The sequence below is a fragment of the Styela clava genome, chromosome 12 (assembly GCF_964204865.1).
Source record: "Styela clava chromosome 12, kaStyClav1.hap1.2, whole genome shotgun sequence".
Taxonomy (NCBI): Eukaryota; Metazoa; Chordata; class Ascidiacea; order Stolidobranchia; family Styelidae; genus Styela; species Styela clava.
Window position 1 is genome coordinate 10,825,102 of NC_135261.1, and position 10,466 is coordinate 10,835,567.

General features: G+C 33.5%; 2 protein-coding genes across 2 annotated transcripts; both read left to right on the top strand.

Annotated features, from left to right (window-relative positions):
• Positions 1-416: 416 nt before the first annotated feature.
• Positions 417-4,472, top strand: LOC120330490 (uncharacterized). The gene is made up of 7 exons (XM_039397456.2): positions 417-728; positions 1,327-1,487; positions 1,607-1,776; positions 2,379-2,533; positions 2,618-2,782; positions 3,405-3,541; positions 4,176-4,472. Exons 2-7 carry the CDS (start codon positions 1,403-1,405, stop codon positions 4,310-4,312), a joined length of 849 nt encoding a protein of 282 aa, XP_039253390.2. The 5' UTR covers positions 417-728; positions 1,327-1,402; the 3' UTR covers positions 4,313-4,472.
• Positions 4,473-6,210: 1,738 nt separating this feature from the next.
• LOC120330491 (jmjC domain-containing protein E-like) lies at positions 6,211-10,256 on the top strand. Its single transcript, XM_039397458.2, has 7 exons — positions 6,211-6,508; positions 7,108-7,268; positions 7,381-7,550; positions 8,165-8,319; positions 8,404-8,568; positions 9,193-9,329; positions 9,964-10,256. The coding sequence occupies exons 1-7, from the start codon at positions 6,258-6,260 to the stop codon at positions 10,173-10,175; spliced, it is 1,251 nt and encodes a 416-aa protein (XP_039253392.2). The 5' UTR covers positions 6,211-6,257; the 3' UTR covers positions 10,176-10,256.
• The last annotated feature ends 210 nt before the right edge of the window (positions 10,257-10,466 follow it).

Here is a 10,466-nt window from a genome sequence, read left to right on the forward strand (position 1 = left end):
CGATGTTAAGGCAAAATTCGGAAGGCAGTTCGTGATGCGTGCAAGATGGGTAAATATTTAAGTGCATATTGTTCAGGCATTACGAACTTTGCTAACTTTATAATTCTTAATACGGTATAGAATAGAACTTTAGAATACGTATCATGTCGCTGTGCCCCAGCATTTTCTAAAGACTTGGATAGAAAGGCTGTAAGATAGCTGTAAAATATGGTTTGAAAATGCACGATTCAAGTATTGAGATTAGAAGGAATGTTCAAGCAATGAAGATAATTTAATAGAAACTCTCACTCATGGCAATCAGTAGAATGAATCGTTATTTCTAACAAAGGTAACAAATTAGGTGATATAGATGAGATATAAGTACTTATAAATTATATTTTTTATAAAATATGTTTATGAGAAAAATAAAAACACTTATTTTAAATTTAGATTTATTTAAGTGAACCTTAAAAAAATCAGAAAATAGTATCATATCACCATGAGCATAGAATTTATTACATTAGTATGGTTTGTTTCTCTGTCGTGCATTGTAGAATGTGGTGACCCTATGGGACATCTTCAATCCCTTGGCTCCCATATGCCTCCGATTAAAATAGATGTGATCCATACTCCACCCAGTCCACAAGAATTTTTTGATAAATACATTAAAGTTAATAAACCGGTCGTCATCAAAGGAGCTGCAAAAGTTTTTAACAATTTCAAACTTGGAGAGATGATGATTACTTGAGGTAAGATGTTTATTTTACTAAGAGAAAATGCTATTGTCATATTATTATTATTGACCTACCCTCAATAATTATGAATTCGCATATTTCTGTGTGCAAGCTTGGATCCCGAACGGCTGTAGTTACAATTCACGGCTTGGGGAGAAATTCTTGAAATTAGAATCGAAAATTATGCTTTTCAATTTCAAATGTCTTTTTTATATTTCATTTGCAATATTGTTGTCATAAAATCACCAAAAAAAAAAGTTTTTCTCATGTTATATCATACATTTTGCTAATTTAAAATGTTCAAATCATTTGAAATAATGTGTTGCAAAATTAATAGTCAACTTTGCACGAAGCTGCTTCGGAGTTTAATCTTTAGATTTTAAGCAAATGTTGCAGAGCGCGCTGATTGGTAGTGGTTTATATTTTAAAACCAAGTGGTCGCAAATTTGGCCGACATCATCGACTACATACGGAGGCATACGGAGCTTAAAAGATTATCACAGTGGTGCAGGAAAATTAAAAAAAAATAATCATATGAGCATTATATAACATAAGGAATTATTATTTCATTTTAATTATAACTTAATTTGTTTTAACAATTTCTACATCACAGTGAAAAGTACGGTAAATGGATAGCTCCAACAGAACTCGGAAAATTTGAGGCTCAAATATACGGAAAAATATTTGAAATGAAATTTGCACGTTTTATAAGAAGCTATAAAAAGCTAGAACTCTGTATAATTCGGGACATTCTGCCCGAGAACCCAATGAGAGGTAATTATTTACTACTTTCTGTTATAAATTTTGTACTCATAAACTAAGTAAAATACTATCCGGTCACCTACAAATATTTGTAATATATTCCACTAAAATATAATACGTACTCTTTTTAGACGAACTATCTTTTATAAAATCTATGTCGTGCGGTGGATACCAAGAACGGATTTCGAAGGTGATATTCCTATTTTCATCTGGTTCTGCTCAATCAGCACTACATTGGGATATGCAAGAAAATATGCATTGTTTGCTTGATGGTACGAAGAATTGGACAATTATTCACAAGGTAAATAATATTGTTCCTTGTATAATAAGTGAGAGAGGTATTATAAATTTTGAGCTTATTGAATTACGTATTTGCCACCAAAACTAATTTATTGTTTGACAAATTGACTGGATAATCATATTCGTAGAGGCAGCAGTCTAGTAACCGCATTTTTCATGCAACTCCTGTCCTCCATGAATGCGATGGCTTCAGTGTAGTTTTCAGCGATTTAAATTGTTTATTGCCTTTTGTATTGCATTTCAAATGACGGATTCAGTAAGAAATTTGCAGCTGGCTTTTTCCCCGACTACTTCACGACTAGTTTGATCTTCTCCGCGGGCCACACTATTTTTCCAGGTGGGTCGCATTTGGTCGCAAATTCAAAATTTTAAATCATTCCTAACCTCAGATGTGTATCAACTAATTTGTTATTTCAAACGTGGTGGGGTGTCTCCCTCAAATCTCACATTTTTGCATTAGTGTCGGCCGTCGGGGGATTCGTACGAAAGATACGCAACTTAGACAAGTGCCTGAGCCAGTGTCAGGCATATATACTTATACACCAATTCGTTGGCTATTGTAGAGTTCGAATTCGAATAAGTGTATGGAATTTACCTTAACAGATAGATCGACACATACTCCCAAAGTCGGATCATTCGCCGGTGTATTCTGGAATTGATCCAAGAAGTGTTGACATGTACAAATATCCCGTAATGCAAGATATGCCTTGGTATCAAGCTCTCATTGAAGCAGGAGATTGTTTGTTTGTTCCGAATAAGTAAGAAAAGTTTGTCATATATTAATTTTATTATACAAAATATCTATACTGTGCGCATATAACTAAATATATATTTTTAATAAGCGCACCGCACTACGTGAAATCGGGAGATTCGAGGAATATGGCCTTTTCTATCTGGTTCGATGCCCCGAGATCGCTCAATCTAACAGACTGTCCGGAAAATGAAGCAGATTTACCTGACTCAGTGCCAATTGGCCAAAGCGTAATATCAGACTTGGAAAGTGTAAAGTATGCCATAATACGATATTTCAATAAAAATTATTATTCTGATTATAAAGTAGTTGCTTATATGCAATATTATAATGCAATTTTGTGGAACCTCATTACTACTGTCTGGCGAAAGTCACGGATTACTCTGAGAAGGCTTTTTTGGACGGAACCATACGCTTAATTAAAGCATTGTTTGTTCGACGGCAATGAAAGTAAGCACGCTCCTCAGTGAATATGTTAAAGTATCCGCGTAGCAAAAGTGGTTGATCCCCGATATATAACAGCATCTTTTGAAGCAAACTTCATGTTACATATTAGGAAATGTTCAGAAAATTTACTACTTTTTTCCGCATTTACCAAAATGTTCGTTTTGTATTGAAATTGCAAATTATTAGGAAATATTAAAATGGAATTGTAATAAAAGAAAAATATAATTCATTAGAATTCATTTACACTTTTAAACTCTTTTGTCTTTACGTTTACCGTATTTGAATAATCGCAATAATTTTTGATCGGTCAGAAGAAGAAATTTACCTTCTAGAAACCCAAATTCGGGCTGATTTCATGGCATTAGCACCCAATATTATATTTATAAAAAGTTCATTAAAAAAATTGACTGGTCTTGTTTATTGTAATTAAGGGCATTTATGTATACAATGATTGATGATCGCACTGATAGACTGTCCGTCATCAAATTTACCAATATGGTTCACGCGTTTGGTGTGGACGAAGAGACTTCGTCGGATCTTCGTGACGTACTCGATAAGGATAAAGACGGTGAGTTAGTGTTGAACTACATGTTATATTGTATTTCAGAGCACTGACTAATAGTTATTTATTTAAAAATAAATACTGTCTTGTATTCATCATACTGTTTTATTTTAATGAGCATTCGCAACATCGCGGCATTATAAAAAACAACGTCACATCTCACAAATCTAATACCAACGATGAAAATGGATCTGGATTGTGCTATCATAAGCATATAAATGAAAAAAGTATAGTGTCAATGAATGATAAAGAAACGACCCTGTTAATTAAATTCCTTTCAAAATAGTTCTCGAGCTTGTTTAACTTCGAACTGAACAGCGTGGTTCTTTGTATCTAATATATCATACTATCGTGTTATTTCAATTAGATACTACTCCTTAATAAGTGCTTTTATATGCCCTGATAAAGTTTTTGTGTATAGAAATGTAGAACGTCGCGAATTACATTGCTTTACAAACATCGTCTGTGCTTCATATATCCTCAAAGTGTCGTGCATATTGAGTATGCGAGATTCCAAATGTGATAAATAAACTGAAGTGGCGTTACTGATTCCTAATTATTTTTCAAGTTTTTATTTCCTTCCATACTGAACATTCAGGCAGCATATTTTCATAAAATTACACGTCTTTATATCGTGCAGGTTTTATTAGCGAAGAAGAGATCGAAGCTATAACAGATGTCACCGATGAGATGTGGTTGGGATTTTTAGATGAAACAGATGAATACAAAGAGGTAGAAGACTTCAGGAAAAGTAAAAAAGAAAAAGAGGAACTATAGAACTAAAACATTCAAAAAAAATTTGACCTTAGATTTTGTGAAAATTACCACGAATGTAAATTTTTTGCAATGATTTAATTGTGCTAATAGTTATGTTTGATCAATTGTAAATAATATTGTGATGAAGAGCGGTGACAATTTTGAAATATATAACTGAATTGAAAAATGTTGATTTTTTTATCTTTCAATTTTGTAATGGCATTGGTTTAGTTGAGCGTAACGACAAGCACTTATTCATAGAAAAAACGTTAAGAAACCTTAATTTCGAAAAAGCAGTGAATAAATTACACCTAGCCTGTGTAAATACGGGCGGGAGACAGTGCTTAATCAGCTCAACTCCTGCTACACACGTTTGATTAACCACAAACATTCTTAATCATACTCATCATTGTCTCAGTTATCGTCATCAAAAATGAAAGCCTACGCACTTTAGCAAATTCAGAAATACTATTCTCGAGTAGAGTCACGCAAACGTGACTTAATTATTCTGCTAGCATACCTAGAAGGTTGAATGCACAAGGGGCGCGCAGATGGCTAGTTTTTGTAGAAAAGCATACATTACCGAAATTACATGATCCGTATTATCTTACAAATCTTCGAATGCAGTAGAAAAAATATTTTTTAGGTTCAGTCAGTTGCGTGATTATTCCGTGTCTCTTGAATTAAGTATTTCCTCACAAGAAGCTTATGTTAACTATAAGTTCCCACCGAGTACGTCCCTATATGAATGACTTGGAATACACTCATGTATTGGCTAAGTTTGTTTTCGTGTTGTGGTTTTAGTAGCACATAGTGACATAGGTGTGCGGAATTGTACATACATTGTATTGTCGGCACAATTTTAGATTGTAACACATGTCCTGGGAGTAATATATGCGTAATTGAATAAACTAAAGTTTTTGGCGGTTTTGCTTTTAAAAATAAGATTGAAATAGGTATTTAGAAAATTGATACTAATATTGAGCAAAATTAACTTGCTGTAAATATATCAACATTAGCACAGCTAAAAAGTTCTACAGTATCGAGATTTAATGTCCATGCAATTCGGCAAAGATTTATCAAATTTGAAAAAAAAAATTCGTTGTTATTTTTAATTCAATAGTCAATTTTATTTTATATGGTGACGTACTCGGTACGAACTTGGAGTAACTCATGCTGTTCAATGTTTGTGATAACCTCGCTTTATTTTTCCATGAAGTTTTCTTGAATATGATTGTTCTGAAATTTGCACTATACGACGTCTCATGAACTGTATCAAACGTGTTAGATTAATATTACTAAATTTTATATACTTTCCATGTATTTTTCTCTCAAGTTCTGGCCCAGGAAGAAATTATGCAATGAGACAATAAATCCTGAACAGACCCCGAGTAGTGCTATGTAACATCTTGCGTAACGTGAGAAGAGAGTTTAAACAATAAATACAGCGGTGTCTAGGATAAGTTATATCCGGACATCAGTCATATCCTGTCAATGTTGAAGCATAATGCGGAAGGCAGTTCGTGATGCGTGCAAGATGGGTAAAATTTAACTGCATATTGTCCAGGCATTACGAACCTTGCAAACTTTATAATACGGTATAGAATAGAACTTTGCGATAACTATCATGTCGCTGAGCTCCAGCTTTTGCTAAAGACTTGGATAGTAAGGCTATAAGATAGCTGTAAAAATTGGGTTTGAAAATGCACGATTCAAGTATTGAGATCAGAAAGAATGTTAAATCATTGAAGATAATTTAATAGAAAGTACTCTCACTCATGGCAATCAGTGGAATGAATCGTTATTTCTGACAAAGTTAACAAATTAGGTGAAATAGATGAGAGATAAGTACTTATAAATTATATTGTTTATAAAATATGTTTATGAAAAAAATACAAACACTTATTTTAAATTTAGATTTATTTAAGTGAACCTTAAAAATATCAGAAAATAGTATCATATCACCATGAGCATTGGCTTTATTACATTAGTATGGTTTGTTTCTCTGTCGTGCATTGTAGAATGTGGTGACCCTATGGGACATCTTCAATCCCTTGGCTCCCATATGCCTCCGATTAAAATAGATGTGATCCATACTCCACCCAGTCCACAAGAATTTTTTGATAAATACATTAAAGTTAATAAACTGGTCGTCATCAAAGGAGCTGCAAAAGTTTTTAGCAATTTCAAAACTTGGAGAGATGATGATTACTTGAGGTAAGATGTTTGTTTTACTAAGAGAAAATGCTATTGTCATATTATTATTATTGACCTACCCTTAATAATTATGGATTCGCATATTTCTGTGTGCAAGCTTGGATCCCGAACGGCTGTAGTTACAATTCACGGCTTGGGGAGAAATTCTTGAAATTAGAATCAAAAATTATGCCTCTCAATTTCAAATGCCTTTTTTTCTTTTCAATTGCAATATTGTCGTCATAAAATCACCAAAAAAAAAAAAGTTTTTCTCATGTTATATCATACATTTTGCTCATTTAAAATGTTCAAATCATTTGAAATAATGTGTTGCAACATTAATAGTCAACTTTGCACAAAGCTGCTTCGGAGTTTAATCATTAGATTTTAAGCAAATGTTGCAGAGCGCGCTGATTGGTAGTAATTAATATTTTAAAACCAAGTGGTCGCAAATTTGGCCGACATCATCGACTACATACGGAGGCATACGGAGCTTAAAAGATTATCACAGTGGAGCAGGAAAATTTAAAAAAAATAATCATTTGAGCATTATATAACATAAGGAATATTATTTCATTTTAATTATAACTTAATTTGTTTTAACAATTTCTACACCACAGTGAAAAGTACGGTAAATGGATAGCTCCAACAGACCTCGGAAAATTTGAGGCTCAAATATACGGAAAAATATTTGAAATGAAATTTGCACGTTTTCTAAGAAGCTATAAAAAGCGAGAACTCTGTATAATTCGGGACATTCTGCCAGAGAACCCAATGAGAGGTAATTATTTACTACTTTCTGTTATAAATTTTGTACTCGTAAACTAAGTAAACTACCATCCGGTCACCTACAAATATTTGTCATATATTCCACTAAAACGTACTCTTCTTAGACGAACTATCTTTTATAAAATCTATGTCGTGCGGTGGATACCAAGAACGGATTTCGAAGGTGATATTCCTATTTTCATCTGGTTCTGCTCAATCAGCACTACATTGGGATATGCAAGAAAATATGCATTGTTTGCTTGATGGTACGAAGAATTGGACAATTATTCACAGGGTAAATAATATTGTTCCTTGTATAATAAGTGAGAGAGGTATTATAAATTTTGAGCTTATTGAATTACGTATTTGCCACCAAAACTAATTTATTGTTTGACAAATTGACTGGATAATCATATTCGTAGAGGCAGCAGTCTAGTAACAGCTATTGATACTAACATACGCATTTTTCATGCAACTCCTGTCCTCCATGAATGCGATGGCTTCAGTGTAGTTTTCAGCGATTTAAATTGTTTATTGCCTCTTGTATTGCATTTCAAACGACGAATTCAGTTAGAAATTTGCAGCAGGCTTTTTCCCCGACTACTTCACGACTAGTTTGATCTTCTCCGCGGGCCACACTATTTTTCCAGGTGGGTCGCATTTGGTCGCAAATTCAAAATTTTAAATCATTCCTAACCTCAGATGTGTATCAACTAATTTGTTATTTCAAACGTGGTGGGGTGTCTCCCTCAAATCTCACATTTTTGCATTAGTGTCGGGGGATTCGAACGAAAGATACGCAACTTAGACAAGTGCCTGAGCCAGTGTCAGGCATATATACTTATACACCAATTCGTTGGCTATTGTAGAGTTCGAATTCGAATAAGTGTATGGAATTTACCTTAACAGAAAGATCGACACATACTCCCAAAGTCGGATCATTCGCCAGTGTATTCTGGAATTGATCCAAGAAGTGTTGACATGTACAAATATCTCGTAATGCAAGATATGCCTTGGTATCAAGCTCTCATTGAAGCAGGAGATTGTTTGTTTGTTCCGAATAAGTAAGAAAAGTTTGTCATATATTAATTTTAATATACAAAATATCTATACTGTGCGCATATACCTAAATATATCTTTTTAATAAGCGCACCGCACTACGTGAAATCGGGAGATTCGAGGAATATGGCCTTTTCTATCTGGTTCGATGCCCCGAGATCGCTCAATCTAACAGACTGTCCGGAAAATGAAGCAGATTTACCTGACTCAGTGCCAATTGGCCAAAGCGTAATATCAGACTTGGAAAGTGTAAAGTATGCCATAATACGATATTTCAATAAAACATTATTATTCTGATTATAAAGTAGTTGCTTATATGCAATATTATAATGCAATTTTGTGGAACCTCATTACTACTGTCTGGCGAAAGTCACGGATTACTCTGAGAAGGCTTTTTTGGACGGAACCATACGCTTAATTAAAGCATTGTTTGTTCGACGGCAATGAAAGTAAGCACGCTCCTCAGTGAATATGTTAAAGTATCCGCGTAGCAAAAGTGGTTGATCCCCGATATATAACAGCATCTTTTGAAGCAAACTTTATGTTACATATTAGGAAATGTTCAGAAAATTTACTACTTTTTTCCGCATTTACCAAAATGTTCGTTTTGTATTGAAATTGCAAATTATTAGGAAATATTGAAAGGGAATTGTAATAAAAGAAATATATAATTCATTAGAATTCATTTACACTTTTAAACTCTTTTGTCTTTACGTTTACCGTATTTGAATAATCGCAATAATTTTTGATCAGTCAGAAGAAGAAATTTACCTTCTAGAAACCCAAATTCGGGCTGATTTCATGGCATTAGCACCCAATATTATATCTTATAAAAAGTTCAGTAAAATAATTGACTGGTCTTGTTTATTGTAATTAAGGGCATTTATGTATACAATGATTGATGATCGCACTGATAGACTGTCCGTCATTAAATTTACCAAAATGGTTCACGCGTTTGGTGTGGACGAAGAGGCTTCGTCGGATCTTCGTGACGTACTCGATAAGGATAAAGACGGTGAGTTAGTGTTGAACTACATGTTATATTGTAATTCAGAGCACTGACTAATAGTTATTTATTTAAAAATAAATACTGTCTTGTATTCATCATACTGTTTTATTTTAATGAGCATTCGCAACATCGCGGCATTATAAAAAACAACGTCATATCTCACAAATCTAATACCAACGATGAAAATGGATCTGGATTGTGCTATCATAAGCATATAAATGGAAAAAGTATAGTGTCAATGAATGATAAAGAAACGACCCTGTTAATTAAATTCCTTTCAAAATAGTTCTCGAGCTTGTTTAACTTTGAACTGAACAGCGTGGTTCTTTTTATCTAATATATCATACTATCGTGTTATTTCAATTAGATACTACTCCTTGATAAGTTTTTTTATATGCCCTGATAAAGTTTTTCTGTATAGAAATGTAGAACGTCGCGAATTACATTGCTTTACAAACATCGTCTGTGCTTCATGTATCCTCAAAGTGTCGTGCATATTGAGTATGCGAGATTCCAAATGTGATAAATAAACTGAAGTGGCGTTACTGATTCCTAAATATTTTTCAAGTTTTTATTTCCTTCCATACTCAACATTCAGGCAGCATATTTTCATAAAATTACACGTCTTTATATCGTGCAGGTTTTATTACCGAAGAAGAGATCGAAGCTATAACAGATGTCACCGATGAGATGTGGTCGGGATTTTTAAATGAGGCAGATGAATACAAAGAGGTAGAAGACTTCAGGAAAAGTAAAAAAAATAAGAGGAACTATAGAATTAAAACATTCAAAAACCTTGACCTTAGATTTTGTGAAAATTACCATGAATGTAAATTTTTTGCAATGATTTAATTGTGCTAATAGTTATGTTTGATCAATTGTAAATAATATTGTGATGAAGAGCGGTGACAATTTTGAAATATATAACTGAATTTAGAAATGTTGAATTTTTTATCCTTCAATTTTGTAATGGCATGGGTTTAGTTGAGCGTCACGACAAGCACTTATTCATAGAAAAAACGTTAGGAAAACTTAATTTCGAAAAAGCAGTGAAAGAATTACACCTAGCCTGTGTAAATACGGGCGGGAGACAGTGCTTAATCAGCTCAACTCCTGCTACACGCGTTTGATTAACCACAAACA

Bases quoted from the DNA above. Each gene is read 5' to 3' on its own strand.
- LOC120330491 (XM_039397458.2), top strand. From the start codon at position 6,258: ATGAGCATTGGCTTTATTACATTAGTATGGTTTGTTTCTCTGTCGTGC. The intron at 7,269-7,380 runs GTAATTATTTAC...TACTCTTCTTAG, and splicing joins GCCAGAGAACCCAATGAGAG to ACGAACTATCTTTTATAAAA. The intron at 8,320-8,403 runs GTAAGAAAAGTT...CTTTTTAATAAG, and splicing joins TGTTTGTTTGTTCCGAATAA to CGCACCGCACTACGTGAAAT.
- LOC120330490 (XM_039397456.2), top strand. From the start codon at position 1,403: ATGAAATTTGCACGTTTTATAAGAAGCTATAAAAAGCTAGAACTCTGT. The intron at 2,783-3,404 runs GTATGCCATAAT...ATTGTAATTAAG, and splicing joins TCAGACTTGGAAAGTGTAAA to GGCATTTATGTATACAATGA. The intron at 3,542-4,175 runs GTGAGTTAGTGT...TATATCGTGCAG, and splicing joins ACTCGATAAGGATAAAGACG to GTTTTATTAGCGAAGAAGAG.